At 40.2% G+C, this 23,539-nt stretch overlaps 1 protein-coding gene across 1 annotated transcript in view; it reads right to left on the bottom strand.

Annotated features, from left to right (window-relative positions):
- LOC132824271 (growth arrest-specific protein 2) overlaps positions 1-23,539 on the bottom strand; it is a 171,849-nt gene that overhangs the window by 40,691 nt on the left and 107,619 nt on the right. Inside the window, exon 7 of the mRNA XM_060838608.1 lies at positions 12,121-12,228. Coding sequence (XP_060694591.1) covers positions 12,121-12,228 — 108 coding nt within the window. The remainder of the gene's footprint in view (positions 1-12,120; positions 12,229-23,539) is intronic.

Genomic DNA, 23,539 nt, shown 5'->3' on the forward strand with positions numbered 1-23,539 from the left:
TGATTAGATTAGATTAGATTCCCTACAGTGTGGAAACAGGCCCTTCGGCCCAACATATCCCCACTGACCCTCTGAAGAGTAACCCACCCAGAATCATTCCCCTGCATTTCCCCTGATTAATGTACTTCACCCTATGCGCAATTTCGCATGGCCAATTCACTTGACCAACACATCGTTTGGAATGTGGGAGGAAACCGGGAGCAATTCTTTGAAATGTCAAACAATATCAAGTTACAATATTCATTAACTATCCATTTTATTCACAAAATATGTTTAAGTATAATATGTATTTCAGGAATTTCCGTACTGGGATCTAACTGCCTCATCCAAATGTAACCTCTGTGTGCAAATCATGTTGCTTAATGAACTAACTTTAGTAACAAGAAACAATCCTCTGTTGGTGACACTGACACATTAGAAAATAAATAACAAAAATGCAGTTCTTTTAATAACAAAAGGGAAATCACTTAATTAGATGTATCTTAAATTTGTGACAGGGGTCATTTAGCTCAGTTGCTGGACAGTCAATTTGTGACAGAGAGATACCAACTGCATGAACTCAATTCCTGCACTGATTAAGGTTACCATGAAGGACTGTCCTTCACAACCTCTTTTCTTGCCTGCGGCATGGCGACCCTCAGGTTAAACCACTACCAGTGTCCCTCCAGTGAGACAGTAGCCCTATAGTCTGGTAGGACAATGGTGACTTTAATATTAAAAGTGGGATATTTTGAAACAGTATTCTTGAAAAATTGAGATCCCATAAAATGAATCTTCAAAGTGGAAATTGGCCAAATATTCTAAAGAGGAATTTAGGAAGAATAGAGAACTAATCAAGATACTGATCAGATTTATTTTTGAATGCCTGCAAAGCTGATAAGTGACAGGTTGCAATTTAATAGTTAATTTCTGGCATATTGTAATCATACAGATTAATGATGTGCTTCTGACTATACATATTTTTTCAGTTTTACACATTGTTCTAGAAATAGACGTGAGAATCAGGGCAGCTTCTCAAGGCGAAGGTTGACAGGGTGGAATTGAATCACTTGTATTCTGAACGATTTGTATTTAATTTAAAATTAATCAAATGAATAGAATCATTTCTGTTTTTCAATCAGCATAGTTGGCCATTCCTTTGGTCACAAAGTTTAGTTTTGTTCCCCCCCTTCTATGAATTATCATTCTCACAGTTAATGACTAATGTGTCAGCACTCCAGAATTAGCTTTTATGTTGAAGATTATATCAGACGCTGCAATTCCTTAGGATAAATAGAAAGTTAATTAGGGTGGTCCCTGGACTTAAAATGTTAACTTTGTTTTCTTTCCACAGATGTTGTCAGATCTGCTGAATTTCTCCAGCAATTTCTGTTTTGCTTCAGATTTCCAGCAAGTACAGTTCTTCCTGTTATTTAAATTAATCAGGATGACTGTGTTTCAATCATTATACATATGTCTGTAATGTTTATGTATATATGGGCCCATATATACAAAATATCTAAGCACTGGGAATGAAATTATATTAAATTATATTAAATGTAGCAGCCTTTAGTTTTACTTGACTAGAGAAATAGTTAGTTATTAATGCAATCAGGATTGATATCTGCTCATATAATAATATGTGAAATCAGCTTGCAGCTGATCCTGAGTAATCTGTCATTCCAGCTGATTGGATGAGTTCTCACGTGTTTTAGTTGTGTGTTGACAAATTTCTAGGTATATCTGGATTTCTTCCTAGAATTTTAAGAGGTTACTACAGGACGGTCATGATTTAGAGATGCCAGTGTTGGACAAGGGGATACAAAGTTAAAAATCACACAACGCCAGGTTATAGTCCAACAGGTTTAATTGGAAGCACGAGCTTTCGGAGCGCCGCTCCTTCATCAGGTGGTTGTAGGAACAGCGTTCCAAAAGCTAGTGCTTCCAATTAAACCTGTGGGACTATAACCTGGTGTTGTGTGATTATCAATATTGCTACAGGACAGATTAGTGTTCATTTTCTAACATTTCAGAAATTCAAGAAAGGTTCCATCTATCAATTATGAAAGAGTTAGAAAAACTTAAGGCAATTGAGAGTGAGAAATGTTTTTCATCAAGGGAAATCACAGTTAATCAATTTGTTGAAGTTCTTTGAAGAAGTAGCATATGTGGTAGATGAATGAGAGTCTGTGGATGGACAATACTTGGATTTCTAGATTTGAGCTGAAAAATGAGTTGCTGGAAAAGCGCAGCAGGTCAGGCAGCATCAAAGGAGCAGGAGAATCGACGTTTCGGGCATAAGCCCTTCTTCAGGAATGAGGAGGGTGTGCCAAGCAGGCTAAGATAAAAGGTAGGGAGGAGGGACTTGGGGGAGGGGCGTTGGGAATACAATAGGTGGAAGGAGGTTAAGGTGAGGGTGATAGGCCAGAGAGGGGTGGGGGCAAAGAGGTCGGGAAGAAGATTGCAGGTTAGGAAGGTGGTGCTGAGTCCGAGGGTTGGGACTGAGAAAAGGTGGGGGGAGGGGAAATGAGGAAGCTGGAGAAATCTGCATTCATCCCATGTAGTTGGAGGATTCTTGGCCTTCTTGACCTGCAATCTTCTTCCTGACCTCTCCATCCCCACCCCCTCTCCAGCCTATCACCCTCACCTTAACCTCCTTCCACCTATCGCATTCCCACCGCCCCCTCCCCCAAGTCCCTCCTCCCTACCTTTTATCTTAGCCTGCTTGGCACACCCTCCTCATTCCTGAAGAAGGGCTTATGCCCGAAATGTCGATTCTCCTGCTCCTTGGATGCTGCCTGACCTGCTGCGCTTTTCCAGCATCACATTTTTTCAGCTCTGATCTCCAGCATCTGCAGTCCTCACTTTTTTCTAGATTTGAGTTGATAAGGTACCACATTAGAAATTATTCTGGAAAAGAAAACTCAAGTTGGCTAGCTGGCAAAAAAAACAGTTTACATGAATAGATTTTTGTCTGATTTGGTAGGGTGTGAGAAGTAGAATCTGACAAGGGTCTGTGGTGGGTCCTCGACATTTTAAAATTACATCAGTCAAGGCATACTATCTAAACTTGCATAGGCAGGAAAGTGTGCTGTGAAGAAAGGTTGGAAAAAAGCTTCAGATGGATTATAGATAGATTCAGTGAATGGGAAATAAAATCTGGCAATGGAGTATAAATCAGGAATTTATGAAGTTGTTCACTTTGGCATGAGGAACAAAAGAGAACAGTATTATTTAAATACAGAACAGCTGGCAGCTGGGACTATATTGGGTTGGGATTTCTGGTCGGCATGGATGGGTTGGACAGAAGGGTCTGTTTCCATGCTGTACATCTCTATGACTCTATCTGCAGAATTCCAAGATAGAGACGGATTTAGATATTATGGTAAATGACTCTCACATATTAGTATGCAGGTAAAGCAGATAGTTAAAAGGCCAATAGGATGCTCTCCTTTATTGTGAGGATTTAACATAAAATTGAGGAAGTTTTGCTTTAGTTACATGGGACATGGGTGAGGCCACTTCTAGAATACACTGTGCAGATTTCCTTTCCTCATTTAAGGAAGGATATAAATGCATTGGTAGCAATTCAGAGAAGGTCTAATAGATTCATTCATTGAAGAGTGGGTTCTGAGGTTAGGTCTGATAGACTGGACTTGTTTCATTTGAGAGTAAGGGCGGACTTGATTGAAGTTATAAGATCTGAATAGTCGTGACAAGATGGACATGGGAAGGATATTTCCTCAAATGGAAATTCCAGAAGTATTGGGCACTATTTTAAAATTAGGGATTGCCCTAATTTAATGAGAATTTATTTCTCTCTCGGAGTTACATGACTTTGGAAATGTCTGTCTCAGAGGGCAGTAGAGATGGGATGATTGAATATTTTTAAGACAGGTAGATAGATTTCTGTTAGGCGGGGGATTTGAGAGTTAACAGGGATAATCAGAATCCAAAACACAAAGATATCAGTCATGATCATACTGAATAGGGGAGCAGACCTGAGGGACTGAACTGACCATTTCTGTTCATTTCGTATGCTCACCTTTTCTTCAGATTTGCAATTTTTCCTATTCTTTGATGGGATGTTAGCAATATCTATCCCTAATTGCCCATGAACTAAGTTGCTTGCGACGGCACGGTGGCACAGTGGTTAGCACTGCTGCCTCACAGCGCCAGGGACCTGGGTTCAATTCCCACCTCAGGCGACTGACTGTGTGGAGTTTGCACGTTCTCCCCGTGTCTGCGTGGGTTTCCTCCGGGTGCTCCGGTTTCCTCCCACAGTCCAAAGATGTGCGGGTCAGATGAATTGGCCATGCTAAATTGCCCATAGTGTTAGGTAAGGGGTATGGGTGGATGCGCTTCGGCGGGTCGGTGTGGACTTGTTGGGCCGAAGGGCCTGTTTCCACACTGTAAGTAATCTAATCTAATTTCATTTCAGAGGTTAATTAAGAGTCAACCACATTTCTGTGGGTCTGGCATCACATCCAAGTCAGACTGGGTAAGGACAACAAATTTCTTAATGGATATAAGTGCAGATGAGTTTTAATGGCAGTCAATGATATTTTCATGATGGTCACCATTACTGAGAGTATCTTTAAATTGCAGATTTCATTAGTTGAACTTAAATGCCACCAGCTGCGAGGGTTGGATTTGGACATTGTTCCCAGAAAGATAACTGGGCTTCTAGATTGCCACTGTGTCACCATACCATGAAATCTTCAATGGATCATACCGACCTGAGGCCTTTGGTTTCCAACAGTGACAAGGCACCACCATTCCACCTCCCCCCCAACACCCCCAAATGAGGCTTCTGACCACAAACCTCATGTTGCTATTTCATTTCATGAGCTGGAAGCAGCAGATCATGGTAGTGGCCATTTATAGATGCATGCAAACTATTGGTGGCAGATATTTGGAAACCTCATTGAATATGATGTAGATTAATCACATTGAACATCAACTAGGCAAGCTCCCTAGAATTCAAAACATTTAGAAAACTGAAAACACTGATTTCTACGAATAATGAACTGTAAATTTAACAGCTAGAAGACAGAGCTATTTCTTTCTCCACAATGTATAAGTTCTATTAAACTAGGAGTCTGTCTTCATTGTTTTTAAAAAATGAACCGTCAATCTGTTTTCTAATTTACTTGTTAAAAATGCAGTTAAATGTTTCTCCTAACACAGATATAGAACTCTTCTGAACATAATACAGCTTTAAAAAAAAAGTTTCTAAACTAACTAATCTTATCTGTGCATAGACGTCAATCAGTTCCACCAATTGTCTTTCCCATTCAACACCCAATACAGGAGGAAGCTTCTGTGATTTCATCATTCCTTTTTTGGTGTAAGCACCATCTAGTGTTTGAAACCTGCTATTACAGGTTTATATTTTTTTAATTAAAAAAAAATCCAGCTGACTAAAACCCAGTAAAGGAGCAGCCACAGTAAAAACTCAACAGAAACAGAAAAGGGAAAAATAAAGTCAAAACTAAAACAAAACCTTCAACAAAAATTAGAAAGAACGTCTTCAGTTAAGATTTGGGTGACCGCTGATATCTTTACTGAATTCCAGCTATTCAAGAAACATGGTAAGGTCCTACAGAGTGTTGCTGAACAAAGAGACCTTGGAGTGCAGGTTCATAGCTCCTTGAAAGTGGAGTCGCAGGTAGATAGGATAGTGAAGAAGGTGTTTGGTATGCTTTCCTTTATTGGTCAGAGTATTGAGTACAGTAGTTGGCAGGTCATGTTGCGGCTGTACAGGACATTGATTAGGCCACTTTTGGAATATTGCGTGCAATTCTGGTCCCCTTCCTATTGGAAAGATGTTGTGAAACTTGAAAGAATTCAGAAAAGATTTACAAGGATGTTGCCAGAGTTGGAGGATGTGAGCTATGGGAAGAGGCTGAACAGGCTGGGGCTGTTTTCCCTGGAGCGTCGGAGGCTGAGGGGTGACCTTATAGAGGTTTACAAAATTATGAGGGGCATGGATAGGATAAATGGGCAAAGTCCTTTCCCTGGGGTCAAGGAGTATAGAACTAGAGGGCATAGGTTTAGGGTGAGAGGGGAAAGATATAAAAGGGACCTAAGGGGCAACTTTTTCATGCAGAGGGTGGTACGTATATGGAATGAGCTGCCAGAGAAAGTGGTGGAGGCTGGTATAATTGCAACATTTAAGAGGCATTTGGATGGGTATATAAATAGGAAGGGTTTGAAGGGATGGGCTGGGTGCTGGCAGGTGGGACTAGATTGGGTTGGGATATCTGGTCGGCATGGATGGGTTAGACCGAAGGGTCTGTTTCCGTGTTGTACATCTCTAAGACTCTATGACTCTATATGCAGCTACATTTTGCAGATCAAGCCCTAGAAGAGATCTCTGAAAATCTTGCTTAGCATCATCAAAAAGAGTGTTCACTAAGCAAATACATCCAATCTTTTACTGAAAGATCAGCAAAATCCAAAAGAGGTCTGGAAGGTCTAAAGTTCACTCAATGTAAGAATTAATTTCAGGACAGAATCACAGAAGTGTACGGTGTAGAGGATCCAATTTGACCATCATGTCTGCACTGTCTCTGAGCATATTGACTGAGTGACAATTTCCTGCCTTTTCTTCTATTACTGTACTGTAATACTGAACTTTGGAGAGGTCCACCACAAACTTGGAGAGGTCCACTAGCCTAAAAAATACCCATTAACTATTACTGTCTGTTTCCTATCCCTCAGCCAATTCTGTATCCTTGATGCTACTGTGATTTTATTCTGTGATGTGTAACTTTCCTCTCAAGTCTATTTTGTGGCACTGTATCCAAGGCTTTTTAAAAAAAAATTAGATTGACAGATTCCATTCAGACAGCACCCAAAGGGCCAACTGACCAGTTTGATGGAAAATTTTGCAGTAAAGACCATGAGTTTGATTTCTTGGAAGAAGAATTCAGGATCTTTGCTTTAGTAATAGCCTCGACACCAACTGAAGCCTTCAGAAAGGATCTTCAGGGTAGAGAAAAGGGCCATACCATTGATGTATTTCTTGAAGATGGATATAAGCATGAGGCCATAACAATTATACACTGTTTGTACAGTCAACACTACTGCTACAGTCAGCTGAGTGCACGAAATCAGCAATATCTATGTCTGATGCTGTTTATCCCACCTGCCCAAGTGTCGCTCAGTGTTTCTTCACACCTGTAAACAATGTGGCATCAAAAAACATTAGACATGCAGTTGCAGGTTCCAAAGGCTAAGCCAAACCAACAATAAAATACAAGTGAGCAACATGATAGTGCACTGCTGGCAGCATAGAAACATGCAGGAAATGTGCACAAATGAAGACACAGCAATGAAATGCATAGATAAGCAAGTGAAAGGTAACTTTTTAAATTAAATTGTTTTAGATGACCAAAGTTTAGACATCACTAACAGCACACCATGCTGACCATGTAAGAACATAAAACTTAGGAGCAGGAATAGGCAATTCAACCCCACAAGCCTGCTCCAAAGGTCAGAAGCTTTTACACCCATTAACATCATATGCCTTGAAAAGACAGGTCAATATACATTAAAAGCAAAAATCAGCATAGAAGCTAGTGCTAACATATTGTCACTACACATCCTGAAAGACGTACCTCAGTAAGTGGCATGTCTGGTAACATCTCTCAGCAAATCACAGATCACAAAGTCTGTGCATTAAGTACAGAAACGTGGTCCATGCTTTATATCAGTTTGGGTCTGAAAAGTGGGTAGTTTCGGGATTATACATATTTCTTTTAAAAATTTATCATTTGTGATGAATCTGGTATAGTGTGACTTGATTTCCAGTGTGCGACTCCAGTGAGTCATGATAACAGCAAGATTCTTTTCTAAGTTGAATATGAAGCATGGATGGCTACTAGCCTGTTCATTTCACAGAACCATCCTGGGATTTAGAATGCCATTTCGACAGTAGCGTTTCTGACCTATTCCAGCAGAACACAGATAACATTATTGAAAACGTACCTTATTTTGTTTGCAAAGCTGATGATATTGTGGTCAGAGACAAAACAAAGGTAGAGTATGACCATAACCTTCACTTTCACCTTCACAGTCAGATGAGCTTGACTGGTTAGACATCATGTAGTAAGCTAAAAATGTGTTGCTGGTCAAAGCACAGCAGGTTAGGCAGCATCTCAGGAATAGGGAATTTGACATCATGCAAACTCCAAAGCATTATATTGAAGTTTGAATTGTTAATCTTGTAGAAACTGTCTTTACTTGTTTATATTATGACCAAATTGAAAATCTATGGGTCTGTACAACCATGCATTTGTTGTTAGGATTTTTTTTTATCTTTGGAGACGGATGTTAAGTCTCACAGTTAATATGCAATGTAATTGTAAGAGATATTTTCATGATGTCATTACTATACCATAGCACATGACCTGAGCACAAACAAGGTCTCAGAAATTACTTTCTCAGAAACATGACATGCTACTGCTTGTAACTGAACAGCTTAATATTAGCTGCAACACACAAGCGCCTGTGACTGTAATATGTGCGCATATTAGGAGCTGCAGTAAATGTTGATCAAATCTTTCATTACCATATTTAAGCTTGTATTCTACAGGAGCTAAATTAAGCATCACCACAGCAGGTATAAATACCTTGCTGCAGGCAGAGCCTAGAATATAGTAACAGATCAAGACTCTCTACCTCGCAGCTGCATGAAAGTACCTCATGACAGATCCTGCAATGGTTCATGGACGTGGCCCAACACCACTACCTCATGGGAAATTGAGAGTGGAAATAAGTTGTAGCCTGATGAATAATCCTGAGAATTAATGTTAGAAAACAGGGTCCAAAACTGGAAAACCAGATGATTCTCCCTATTTCTATTTGTCTTAAATTTCTTTGAATGCCTCACTTGAGCCAGCAATCTGTGGCTTCTGTGCATCAAGCAGTCAACAATGTATAAGCTATTACTATCGAAACAATTAAACAAACTTAGGGAGAATCAAAATGAGACTGAAGCAATTTGAGAAATTCATAAATGACAATTAGACTTTCATTCTGATCCATCCAAATGTTGGCAGCTATCTTAAGAATGACAATGAAACATTATTTGTCTGAACTGGAGTTAGTAACAAGAATAACAGTTTTAGCAAAGTTATGCTATATCAGTGAGTGTTACATGCATTAACTTTTGATAGTTTTACCATTCCTTTGAGCACACCGTTGGTCTTTGCACTGCTGACTCATCATGAGTCATGTCTGTTATACCAGACACAAAATGAATATGGAAACCAAGATTAAGATGTGTTGCTATCTTACAAAAGATGTTGAAAATGCTTCAATCCTTTCTGTTATAAATTATGTACAGGGTGTTCAAGTTTGATATTGATACAAACAAGATTGGCTGAACTGTGCTGTTCCCACAGGAAAACCATCTTTTTCTGCACATGGTCAAATTGTAGTTGTTAGCAGATTATTAAATCACCAGGCTCATCTTACTAATAAAATATATGACAAATTCAGCTGCTTCTGAAGGGTCAATATTTGTAAAACTAATTGAAACAATTAAGCCACAGTATATAATTCGAATTTATCAGAGTAATTATGAAACCTGTCACATTGTAAAGTATGTCCAAAGCTGCAGAATGTTCCAGCTGATGATGTACAAATTAGTTTTAACTAAGTTTGGATCAGTTGTGACTGGTGTTACTAAACTTCATATCCATGTCTGATTTTATACTAAAATATATTTCAAAATGTATGCTGTCATGATATTCACAGCTGGTTGCTACAAAAATATTTTGAGTAAGAACTTTAGCTAGTACTATATTGCGATTCTTGTCTCTTCATTTTCAAAAAGTGGACAAAATAAATTGAAGAATTAATTGGTCTGTGGTTATTTAAAACAAAACATGTAAATAACTTGCCATTATTTGTAAATGGTATTGCATCTCCCGTTTGAAGCCAATAAAAGGTTTAACCTAAAACTAAAGCTTTGAATAGTAGAAAATATTACAAGTCAAAAAACAGTTAATCACAGAATTGTAGAGGGAGGCCATTTGGCCCAGGGCACCTGTCCCAGATCTTCAAATGAATATCATTACAGAGTACAAATCTGCTGCTTTTTCACCATACTCTGCATATTATTTCTATCTGATTTCGACCCCAAATAATAATTATTTTCAATACCTATCTCATCAGCTTGTAAGTAAGCAACCAAGTCTATTCCAGTCTTTTCTCAGTTTTGGGATTGTTTATTCTAGTATTATTTGCTTCCCAGTAGTTAGAAAGGGAGTTAATGGGCTTGTTAATGGAAAAAGAAGGGAATGCTTTTACTTTCAAAAAGTTCAGCTTGGTGGGTTTTGGGAAAGGAGTATAAATCGGTGGTAGCTGATAAAATGGTTTCAATCCACTTGATGAAGAAATCCATGGATTCATTGTTCTTGTTAGAGGAGAGAGTGGAGGAGATGGCGATGTTTACAGTAGATGGTTGGTAGGATAATGTCTATTTCAGAAATTCCCAGTTTATATAAATCACTCTTGGTGTGCATTTATTCATCAGTTGGAAGGTAAGACTCCTTTGAATCATGACAAAATTTTAAAACCTCAACTTGAGAAGACTTATATCATTTACTATTTTATATTTTATGGTGGGTGGCACGGTGGCACAGTGGTTAGCACTGCTGCCTCACAGCGCCAGAGACCCGGGTTCAATTCCCGCCTCAGGTGACTGAATGTGTGGAGTTTGCACGTTCTCCCCGTGTCTGCGTGGGTTTCCTCCGGGTACTCCGGTTTCCTCCCACAGTCCAAAGATGTGCGGGTCAGGTGAATTGGCCATGCTAAATTGCCCGTAGTGTTAGGTAAGGGGTAAATGTATGGGTGGGTTGCGCTTCGGCGGGTCGGTGTGGACTTGTTGGGTCGAAGGGCCTGTTTCCACACTGTAAGTAATCTAATCTAAAAAAAATCTAGTGACTTTTATAGTCACTATATATATTGATTAATGACTTTACATATACAGTACCTTCTTTGCGTTAAATTTAAAAAGTGTGGTATTGTGGGCAACATTTAACATTGCATGAAGGGAAAAAAATTGGTCGATTCTCGAGTTATAATTTAGCAAGTTAAAAGACAAAAGGTCAGAAACAACTTTCAGGACCAGACTGAATGTAAACAAATTCCATAAGTTTGATAAACCTTCAGTAATCTTTTACATGGCTCCTTGTATATTTTGAACTGCAGATCTCAGCCCAAACAAAAGGTCCATATAATAGAAACAGAGTTATGGAATGACGCAAATGATTAATGTGTTTTTTAGACTAAGGTTTAGTGTTACAGATGACACATTTCATGATAATCTGTAATTGGTTAGCATATTTTAATGTATATAATGTGTTCCTTTTCTTTTTAAAGGTGTGAAACTTGGAAGGGAAACAGAGAACTGGATCTCTCCTCTTTCCAAACTGCTGCAGTATTTACAATAAAGGCTGATTGTTGTCAGTTCAATTGATTTTTGATTATTGTTAATTTTTTTTGCTCTCACAGATCCCTGCTAATTAAATTCTGCTACAAGATTTGGCACTGCGAGCGAAAACCAAATAACCTGGGTGAATTCTGTTAGGGACTGCAGAAGCGATCTGGCCACAGCCAAGAGATAAGAGACAGAGGGCGCCACAAGGTGAGCTTTTTTTAACCTTGGTTCACAACAGAACTGATTTGAGTATGGCAATAATTATTTTACATATAATCCTTGATCTCACACAAATAAGATTTGAATCCTTTAAGGCTGCCTTGAAACAAAATCAATAGACAAGAGATAAAGAGTTAGTATCAACTATACTTTATCAACTAGCCCTATGCATTGGTCTATTTTAGTACTTAAATCCTGATGAAACACAGAATAATTAGTTCATAAAACAAAGTTCATGTTACTGTAATATGTTTTCCTGTATGTACACAGATTATGCAAATTGTCAAATTAGTGTAGGAAATTTTCAGCTCTGAATGCTAGCCATTTATAAAAGAACAATTAACTCTGCCTATCATCCTTTGTAGCTTGTAATCCTATATAGCTTTCCTTCATTGTGTCTGCCTTTACCTTATTAATATGCACAGATTAAAGATAACATACAAAAATAAATCATTCAAATATTTTACCCGAATGAATAGGATCTTTTCTCCAACACGATATCGTCCTTGCGAGAGACGTTCCACCGAAAACTTATTTGGACATTTACAAGGTGGATCTTCTGAAATTTGTTTCACCTAAAATGACACATGGAAAATATCAAAATTCACATCTTAAAGAACAGAAACACTTAATGTGGTAATAATGTCATCGAATTTAAGCTCGGTAGAGGGGGGAGAGAGGAAACATAAGCATATAAATCAAAAAAGTACAGCAACATTGCAGGGCAGCTATTTAGAGAATGCTACCCAGAGTGGGACAGGAAGTCCAGAATGTAAAAGCAAATAAAAACAACAGTAAAGAATGTTTTTGATGAATTAGCAGAGAATGAATGAAAGGGAATCAGAAGACATAGTACTTTTGTATTTCCAAAATGTATATGATAAGGTATATGATAAGGTCTATCAAATGAGGTAAGAGCCCATGGTGATAGTCTGTTAGCATATACATAGGATTGGCTAACTAACAAAAGACAGAGAGTTGGGACAAAGGGGACAGCATTTTCAGGATGGCAACCTGTAACTCAGAGTGCCATAGGGATCAGTGCTGGCTCCACAATTATTTATAATATATTAATGACTTGGATGAGGGATGTGAATGTACTATAGACAAGTTTGCACATAACTATGTGCAGGACATTTTCCTGACACAGGCTGTAGACAGGCCAACAAGGGGACAGGCCACACTGGATTTGGTACTAGGCAATGAACCAGGCCAGCTGTTAGATTTGGAGGTAGGTGAGCACTTTGGTGATAGTGACCACAATTTGGTTACATTTACTTTAGTGATGGAAAGGGATAGGTATATAAATGCAGTGCAAGAGTTATTGCTGGGGGAAAGTCAATTATGATGTGATCAGGCAAGATTTAGGATACATAGGATGGGGAAGGAAACTGCAGGGGATAGGACAATTAAAATGTGGATCCTATTCAAGGAACAGCTAATGTGTGTCCTTGATAAGTGTGCACCTATCAGGCAGGAAGTGGTTGAGCAAGGGAGCTGTGGTTTACTAAGGAAGTTGAATCTCTTGTAAAGAGGAAGAAGAAGGCTTATGTTAGGATGATACTTGAAGGCTCAGTTAGGGCATGTGAGAGTTAAGAGTTAGCCAGGAAAGACATAAAGACAGAGCTAAGAAGAGCCAGGAGGGGACATGAGAAGTCATTGTCAGGTAGGATCAAGGAAAACACTAAAGTTTTCTATAGGTACATCAGAAATAAAAGAATGATTAAAGAAAGATTAGGGCCAATCAAAGATAGTAGTGGGAAGTTGTGCGTGAAGCCTGAGGAAATGGGGGAAGCACGAATTGAATATTTTTTGTCAGTACTTACAATGGAAAGAGACAATGTTGTCGAGGAGAATACTGAGAGACAGGCGACTAGACTAGACAAGACTGAGGTTCACAAGGAGATGTTAGCAATTCTGGACAGTGTGAAAATAGATAAGTCCCCTGAGCTGAATGGGATTCTCTGGGAAGCCAGGGAGAAGATTGCAGAGCCTTTGGCTTTGATCTTTGTGTCATCATTGTCTACAGGAATAGTGTCAGAAGACTGGAGGATAGCAAATGCTGTCCCCTTTTTCAAGAAGGGGAGTAGACACAACCCTGGTTGTTATAGACCAGTGAGACTTACTTTGGTTGTGGGTGAAGTATTGGAAAAGGTTATAAGATATAGGGTTTATAATAATCTAGAAAGGAATAATTTGATGAGGAATAGTCAACACTGCTTTGTGAGGAGCAGGCCATACCTCACAAACCTTTTTGAGTTATTTGAGAAGGTGACCAAGCAGGTACTTAAGGGTAAAGCGGTTGATGTGGTTTATATAGATTTCAGTAAGACGTTTGATAAGTTTCCTCATGATAGGCTATTGCACAAAATACAGAAGCATGGGATTGAGGGTGAATTAGCAGTTTGGATCAGAAATTGGCTCGCTGAAAGAAGACAGTGTATGGTTAATGGGAAATGTTCATCCTGGAGTTCAGTTACTAGTGATGTACCACAAGGGTCTGTTTTGGAGCCACTGTTTGTTATTTTTATAATTGACCTGAATGAGGGCATAAAAGCATAGGTTAGAAAATTTGCAGATGACATTAAGATCAGTGGAGTTGTGAATAGTACTGAAGGATGCTGCAAGTTACAGAGGGACATAAATAACCTGCAGAGCTGGGATGAGAGCTGGCAAATGGAGTTTTATGTGGAAAAGTGTGAGGTGATTCCCTTTGGAAGGAACAACAGGAATAGAGAGTATTCGGCTAATGGTATGAGATGAGCACAGAGATCTCTGTGCCCTTGTACATAGATCCATGAAAGTTGCCACCCAGGTTGTTAGGGTTGTTAAGGCAGCATACAGTTTGATAGTTTTTGTTTGTAGAAGGATTGAGTTTCAGAGCCACGAGGTCATGCTGCAGCTGCCCAAAACTCTGGTGCAGGCGCACTCGGAGTATTGCATACATTTCTGGTCACCACATTGTAGGAAGGATGTGGAAGCTTTGGAAAGGGATTTACGAGGATGCTGCCTGGTATGAAGGGAAGGTTTTATGAGGAAAGGCTGAGGGACACGAGGCTGTTTTTGTTAGAGAGAAGAAGGTTGAGAGATGACTTAATTGAGACATATAAGATAATCAGAAGGTTACATCGGGTGGACAGTGAGAGCCTTCTTCCTTGGATGGTGATGGCTAGCACAAGGGGACATAGTTTTAAATTGAGGGCTGATAGACAGAGGACAGATGTCAGAGGTGGTTTCTTTCTCAGAGAGTAGCTGGGGCATGGAACATACTGCCTGCAACAGCAGTAGACTCACCAACTTTAAGGGCATTTAAATGGTCACTGGATAAACATATGGATGAAAATGGAATAGTGTAGGATAGATGGGCTTCAGATTGGTTCCACAGTTCGGCGCAACATTGAGGTCCAAAGGACCTGTACAGCGCTGTAATGTTCTATGTTCTATGTACCTGTAGAGGCAACCGTTGAGGATAATACTAAAAGTCTGTAGAGAGATATAGAGAGTTTAAGTGGAGTGTCAGAAACTTGTAGATGGATTATAATATGGGAAGATGTGAAGTTACGCTCTTTGGTAAAGGGGCTGAAAATTATTTAAATGGAGAAAGATTGCCGAAAGCTGAAGTACAGCGGGTTTTGATTGGTCCTCCTGCGTGAATCTCAAAAAGCCAGCATACAAGTTTGATGGGATAATAGTAATGGCAAATGGATGATTGGCCTTTATTTCAAAGGAATGGAGTATAAAATAGGGAGGTCTGACTCAAAGTATACAAGGCACTAGTCAGATCACAGCTGGAATACTGTGAACAGTTTAAAATCTGATTGAAGATTTGTAGCTCGGGTATCCGTTGTGGTTCTGCTCGCCGAGCTGGAAGTTTTTGCTGCAAACGTTTCGTTCCCTGGCTAGGGAACATCATCAGTGCTGTTGGAGCCTCGTGTGAAGCGCTGCTTTGATGTTTCTTCCGGTATTTATATTGGTTTGTTCTTGCCGCCTCCGGGTGTCAGTTTCAGCTGCAGTGATTTGTATGTGGGGTCCAGGTCGATGTGTCTGTTGATGGAGTTTGGGGATGAATGCCATGCTACTAGGAATTCTCTGGCTGTTCTCTGTCTGGCTTGTCCTATGATAGTGGTGTTTTCCCAGTCAAATTCATGTTGCTGGTTGTCTGAGTGTATGGCTACTAGAGATAGCTGGTCGTGTCGTTTTGTGGCTAGCTGATGTTCATGGATGCGGATTGATAGCTGTCTTCCTGTTTGTCCTATATAGTGTTTTGTGCAGTCCTTGCATGGTATTTTGTAAACTACGTTAGTTTGGCTCATGCTGGGTATTGGGTCCTTTGTTCTAGTGAGTTGTTGTCTGAGCGTGGATGTTGGCTTGTGTGCTGTTATGAGTCCTAAGGGTCGCAGTAGTCTGGCTGTCAGTTCTGAGACGCTCCTGATGTATGGTAGAGTGGCTAGTCCTTTTGGGTGTGGCATGTCCTCGTTCCTCGGTCTATCTCTTAGGCATCTGGTGATAAAGTTGCGTGGGTATCCGTTTTTGGCGAATACCTTGTATAGATGTTCCTCTTCCTCTTTTCGCAGTTCTGGTGTACTGCAGTGTGTTGTGGCCCTTTTGAATAGTGTCCTGATGCAGCTTCGTTTGTGTGTGTTGGGGTGGTTACTTTCATAGTTTAAGACTTGGTCTGTGTGTGTTGGTTTCCTGTGTACCCTTGTGGTGAATTCTCCGTTGGGTGTTCTCTCTACTAACACGTCTAGGAATGGGAGTTGGCTATCCTTTTCCTCTTCCCGTGTGAATCGGATTCCTGTGAGTGTGGCGTTGATGATTCGGTGTGTTTTTTCTATATCTGTGTTTTTGATGATTACAAAGGTGTCATCAACATATCTGATCCAGAGTTTGGGTTGGATTTGTGGTATGGCTGTATGTTCTAACCTTTGCATAACTGCCTCTGCTATGAGTCAAAGTACACAAACCAGACATCCCACTCAGACCCATAGTATCACTACCAGGGACACCAGCATACAAACTGGCCAAAGAACTACAACAAAAACTGAAACACCTAGTCAGCGGATCCAAACACTCCATACAATCAACACAGGAATTCTTGGACGTCATCAAGAATACACACATAGACAAAGAAGAAACCATGGTATCATTCGACGTGACGGCACTGTTCACTTCAATTGACAAAACCCTAGCCAGAGAAACAATAGCCAACCTACTGGACATACATAACAGAACACAGGAGGCCGAACCTATCAACAAGGACGGCATACTTAAACTACTGGACCTGTGCCTCACCACACACTTTTTACATTCAACAATCAGATATACGAACAAATCAACGGAACACCCATGGGATCACCAATCTCGGGACTCATAGCAGAGGCAGTTATGCAAAGGTTAGAACATACAGCCATACCACAAATCCAACCCAAACTCTGGATCAGATATGTTGATGACACCTTTGTAATCATCAAAAACACAGATATAGAAAAAACACACCGAATCATCAACGCCACACTCACAGGAATCCGATTCACACAAGAAGAGGAAAAGGATAGCCAACTCCCATTCCTAGACGTGTTAGTAGAGAGAACACCCAACGGAGAATTCACCACAAGGGTACACAGGAAACCAACACACACAGACCAAGTCTTAAACTATGAAAGTAACCACCCCAACACACACAAACGAAGCTGCATCAGGATACTATTCAAAAGGGCCACAACACATTGCAGTACACCAGAACTGCGAAAAGAGGAAGAGGAACATCTATACAAGGTATTCGCCAAAAACGGATACCCACGCAACTTTATCACCAGATGCCTAAGAGATAGACCGAGGAACGAGGACATGCCACAACCAAAAGGACTAGCCACTCTACCATACGTCAGGAGCGTCTCAGAACTGACAGCCAGACTACTGCGACCCTTAGGACTCATAACAGCATACAAGCCAACATCCACGCTCAGACAACAACTCACTAGAACAAAGGACCCAATACCCAGCATGAGCCAAACTAACGTAGTTTACAAAATACCATGCAAGGACTGCACAAAACACTATATAGGACAAACAGGAAGACAGCTAACAATCCGCATCCATGAACATCAGCTAGCCACAAAACGACACGACCAGCTATCCCTAGTAGCCATACACTCAGACAACCAGCAACATGAATTTGACTGGGAAAACACCACTATCATAGGACAAGCCAGACAGAGAACAGCCAGAGAATTCCTAGAAGCATGGCATTCATCCCCAAACTCCATCAACAGACACATTGACCTGGACACCATATACAAACCACTACAGCTGAAACTGACACCCGGAAACAGCAAGAACATCCATCAACAGACACATCGACCTGGACCCCACATACAAATCACTGCAGCTGAAACTGACACCCGGAAGCGGCAAGAACAAACCAATATAAATACCGGAAGAAACATCAAAGCAGCGCTTCACACGAGGCTCCAACAGCACTGATGATGTTCCCTAGCCAGGGAACGAAACGTTTGCAGCAAAAACTTCCAGCTCGGCGAGTAGAACCACAACAAACACTGTGAACAGTTCTGAATCACACAATCATACATTAGAGAAGAGGCCCATTGGCCCATCGAGTCTGTTCCCTTATCTAAAGAAAAGATATATTGATATTGGAGGCAGTCCAGACAAGGTTCACTAAGTTGATCATAAGTATGGATTTTCTTATGTGATAGAGATTGAACAAGTTGGGCTTATTGGGGATTAAAAGAATGAGAAGAGACATTATTAAAATATATATGTTTCTTTGGGGGCTTGAGATGGCAGATGCTAAGTGGTTGATTCCCCTTGTGGGAGGGTCTAGGACCAGAGGGTCTTAATTTTAAAGAAAGAATTCACCAATTTAAGGAAGAACTGAGGGAATTTCTTGTCCCATCCGGTCATTAGTTTACAGAATTATTTACTCCAGAGAGCTGTCAAGGCAGGTAAATGGAGTCAAGGATTAATCTTCTAGGAATGAATCACTGACAAACTCAAGTACTTTCTTGTTTGCTACAAATAAATATATTAACAAAAATACTCTTGAATATTTTATTGGAAGTATCGGCTTAACTATTCTGTAATTAACTTACCAATGCTCATTCCTACTGAGAATTTTGCAAACCACATTCAGTCTCTACACCTTCCCAAGTATGTAAAACGCTGATCCTTTTAAATTCGTAAAATGTGAAACAGATCTTGAATGTTGCTTTATTCAACTTCTTGAGAATTCTGAGGTAAAACGCATCTGGCCCAAGGACCCTGATTCAAATTATCCATAATTAACACTTGCAAGCAAATTTTTTAAAGATATACCGGCAAGAGAGAAAAAGCAGATTTTTCCAATTTTGTTGGACAGAAATTTTATCGGAAAAAACTCTGTTTATGCATGCAACGATAAATGTGAGTATCTAGTAGAAAGTCATTCAATGGAAATTAAAAGTTGGAATATTAGCCAGTTCTTTAAAAAAAGTACTCCAGGGATGTTCTGACCAGCTGTAAAGCTTTGACCCATTCCTGCTTGAAATCAGCTAACACAATGCAAACCATATGAAGCATTTAGCCACTGACCACCTGGGGATATTAATTCTGGCCCTTTTGCAAGGAAATACTTGCAAGTTATCTGTGATATTCGAGTAATTTTCAAGAGGTTGTGAGCATTCTAATCCATTTTTAACGGATTTTAGCATTCAATGTTATTCTTAAAATAACATTTCTACACATGCCATTAATTTTCTGGCTTTTTCTAAACTTTATTGCACCGTGTTGACTGATCCTGAACTATGAACTAATTTTAAATATTCCAAGATCAACATGAAACTCTAGATTTTGACATCCATTTGGCTTCAAACTAAACAATACGGAAGCAAGTGAATTTTGAGCCTTTACGTCGATAAAAGAGGAAACACTGCCTTCCAAAAATCACACAGCTCAGTCATCAATTTCTTGCATTTGATTCTGTCACATAAATAATTGTAAAACAATGTTGAATTACATCATCTAATTTTCCAGTTCTAACAGTAAACGAACAAATTGAACCTAGTCATTTTGTAAGGCAAAGACCAAAATCAGTCAATTAGGTGACAATTTAGCTCCTAGAGTATTAGTCATCCTCCATTAACTACATGTACTTGATTTCAAAGACACTTAGATAATCTGTGAGCCTCTGGCTGATTTTGCTATTTTTGATTTTGCTGATTTTGGCTTTTTTAATTTTCTTACTCGTTCACAGAATGTGGATGTCTCTGGCTTGGCCATCATTTATTGTCTGTTTTTAATTGCTTGGAGAAGGATATGATGAGATGCTGTTTTGAAATGCTGCAGTCCATGTGATGAAGTTACATACACAGGGCTTTTAGGGAGAGAATTCCAAGATTGTGACCCAGTGATACTGAAGGAATGGTTACATGGTTTCAAGTCAGGATGGGGTGTGCCTTGCAGGGTAACTTGTAGGTGGTAATGTTCCCGTGCATTTGTTTCCCATATTCTTCTAGATGGTACGTCTTTGGACAGTGGTGTCTAAATAATCTTGGTGAGTTGTTGCAGTGCATCTTATGGATGGTACTGAGTGCTGCCACTGTATGTAAATGGTGGATGGAGTGAATATTGAAGTTGTTAGATGGGGTGTAATCAAGCAGGCTGCTTTATGAATTTAAGTTTTGTTGGATCCACACTCATCCAGGCAAGTGGGGAATATTTCATGACACTCTTGACTTAAGCACTGGTGATTGTAAATAGGCTTCGGATGAGTTACTAAATGCAGAATTCCCAGCCTCGGACCTGTTTTTATTGCCACAGTATTTATATAGCTAGTCCAGTTCAGTTTCTAGTTACTGGTAACCCTCAGAATGTTGATATTAGAGGATTCATTAATGGTGATGCCCCTGGACGTCAAGGGATGACACTTGGATTCTCTCTTGTTAGAGACTCTGGTTCATCCCAGGAATGGAAAAAATAGTGAACCTTACAGTAAGACTTGGATATTAACAGAGGAGGGGTTAGTGGAGAGGGGAGAGTTTGGAATAGGCAACCTGGAATTTCGGATTTCTTTGACCGCTGTGAAATTTATTGCATCTGGTTGTGCCTTTCGGTCCTGGTAGATTTTCTTCTAGAATTCAAACTGATTGGTTGTCTTGTTTTCTGTATAATGGATAGCAAGCTGGAGAAAGCCACAGATCCGGGCAGATCTGTTTTACTACCCTGGGTGGAGAGGATCACATGACCAGTGGGGACATTTGGAAGGTGAGAGGGGAATGGAGGGATTGATGCCTGATAGAACATAGAACAGTACGGCACAGAACAGGCCCTTCAGCCCACGATGTTGCGCCGACCATTGATCCTCATGTGAGGTAAACCTAATGAACGAACCCTCAAATTTTGGTGCCCATAAGCTTGTCCAGCAGTCTCTTAAATATCCCCAATGACCTCGCTTCCACAACTGCTGCTGGCAACGCATTCCATGCTCTCACAACTCTCTGCGTAAAGAACCCGCCTCTGACAGCCCCTCTATACTTTTCTCCAAACAGCTTAAAACTATGACCCCTCATGTTAGTCATTTCTGCCCTGGGAAAAAAGTCTCTGGCTATCAACTCTATCTATGCCTCTCATTATCTTGTACACCTCAATTAGGTCCCCTCTCTTCCTTCTTTTTTCCAATGAAAAACATCCGAGCTCAGTCAACCTCTCTTCATAAGATACGCCCTCCATTCCAGGCAGCATCCTGGTAAACCTCCTCTGAACCCTCTCCAAAGCATCCACATCTTTCCTATAATAGGGTGACCAGAACTGGACACACTTATTCCAAGTGCAGTCTAACCAAAGTTTTGTAGAGCTGCAACAAGATCTCCCGGCTCTTAAACTCAATCCGCCTATTAATGAAAGCCAAAACACCATATGCTTTCTTAACAACCCTGTCCACTTGGGTGGCCATTTTAAGGGATCTATGTACCTGCACACCAAAATCCCTCTGTTCCTCCACACTGCCAAGAATCCAAACCTTAATCCTGTACTCAGCTTTCAAGTTCAACCTTCCAAAATGCAACTCTTCACATTTATCCAGGTTGAACTCCATCTGCCACCTCTCAGCCCATCTCTGCATCCTGTCAATGTCACTCTGCAGCCTATAACAATCCTCTATACTGTTAATGACACCTCCAACCTTTGTGTCATCTGCAAACTTGCTAACCCATCCCTCAATCTCCTCATCCAAGTCATTAATAAAAATTACAAAAGGTAGAGACCCAAGAACAGAGTCCTGTGGAACGCAACTCGCCACTGACTTCCAGGCAGAATACTTTCCTGCCACTACCACTCGCTGTCTTCTGTCGACCAGCCAATTCTGTATCCAGACAGCTAAATTTCCCTGTATCCCATTCCTCCTGACCTTCTGAACGAGACTACCATGGGGAACCTTATCAAATGCCTTGCTGAAGTCTACATCCACTGCTCAACCCTCATCAACTTGTCTAGTCACATCCTCAAAGAATTCAATAAGATTTGTGAGGCATGACCTGCCCCTCACAAAGCCATGCTGACTGCATTTAATCAAGCCATGCTTGAGGTGATACTAGTGAGGTGCTCCATCCTGTGAGTATCCAACCTCAGATTGTGAGATGGCTTCAATCCCCAAAACAAGGAGCTTTATGAAAGGGGTTCTAATGGAGGCAATGGGATGCTTAGAGGGTATGATGGGTCCACTTCTGCTCCTCCTGGCTAACAAGTAAGCCAGAAAAGGCACCTTCATTTCAAAGGTATCCTCACCTCATTTCAGCTGTCAGGTTTTCAAAGGAGCTTCCATGGTCTATTGTAAGATCTGCATATTAGGTTAGGTCAGAGGATGACAGCCTCATTTAAATACTTATAACCCACTTCCTGGAAACAGTTCAGCTGCCAACCTTCTATTATTACATCTGGAAGTGGGCAGGTTTTGAAAATCTTAACATCTTATCTGAACCCAACAGCTTATTTGGCATGGCATTACAGTAGAGCCTCCGTATCCACTGTTTCAGTTATCCACTGTTTCAGTTATCCACTGTTTCAGTTATCCACGGTTTCAGTTATCCATGGTTTACCGCAGCCCGAAAATATTACATGGAGAATTCCATAAATAACTACGGGGCTGTCGGGGAGGTAAATTTTCCATTTAAATGATAGGTTTTGCGACTAACCGTGGGTTCGGGCATCCACGGTAGGTGTTGGAGCGTATCACCTGCGGATATGGGGGGACACCGGTAGTTTCTCTTTGGAATTTACCTGTGGGACAGAATGAGGGCAAGAAATTGCAACTCGACAGACTGCATAGGTTATACGGCACAGCTTAAAGCTCACACAGATGCTATAAGCATTGGGTTACTAGTTTAGTGCATACTTTTTTTTAAAATTATGTTACATTGTAAAGGCCATCTGAGCCTATATAATGTGACCTCGGAATTCCTATTTAAATGGACTCTATTCACATTTCCTCTTTGTTTCATCTTTGTGACAATTCACACTAAATTTACTACAATGTCTGTCAAAAAAGCCTTTGAATTACTTTAACAGCATGGACATGATGCCTGACATTTCTTCAATCATTCCTGACACTTAAAATCTTTGATGATAATTTCATCCCAAATTTGTGTACTAAACATCTATGTAGTAAAATCTATTACAGTAAACATTTTCTAGTGGTGAAATATTGTTTTCTCATTTTTTTTGCAATACCTTTGTTTAAAAATGTATCCAGGTTGGCTGAGGACACTAAATTAAGTAGAAAAGCAAACTGTGCAGGGGATGTGGGGGCTCTACGGAAAGATTTGGATAGGTTAGTGAATGGGCAAGGGACTGGCAGGTGAAGTACAATGTTGCTAAATGTTAGGTTATCCACTT

Source organism: Hemiscyllium ocellatum, chromosome 18, assembly GCF_020745735.1.
Source record: "Hemiscyllium ocellatum isolate sHemOce1 chromosome 18, sHemOce1.pat.X.cur, whole genome shotgun sequence".
Taxonomy (NCBI): domain Eukaryota; kingdom Metazoa; phylum Chordata; class Chondrichthyes; order Orectolobiformes; family Hemiscylliidae; genus Hemiscyllium; species Hemiscyllium ocellatum.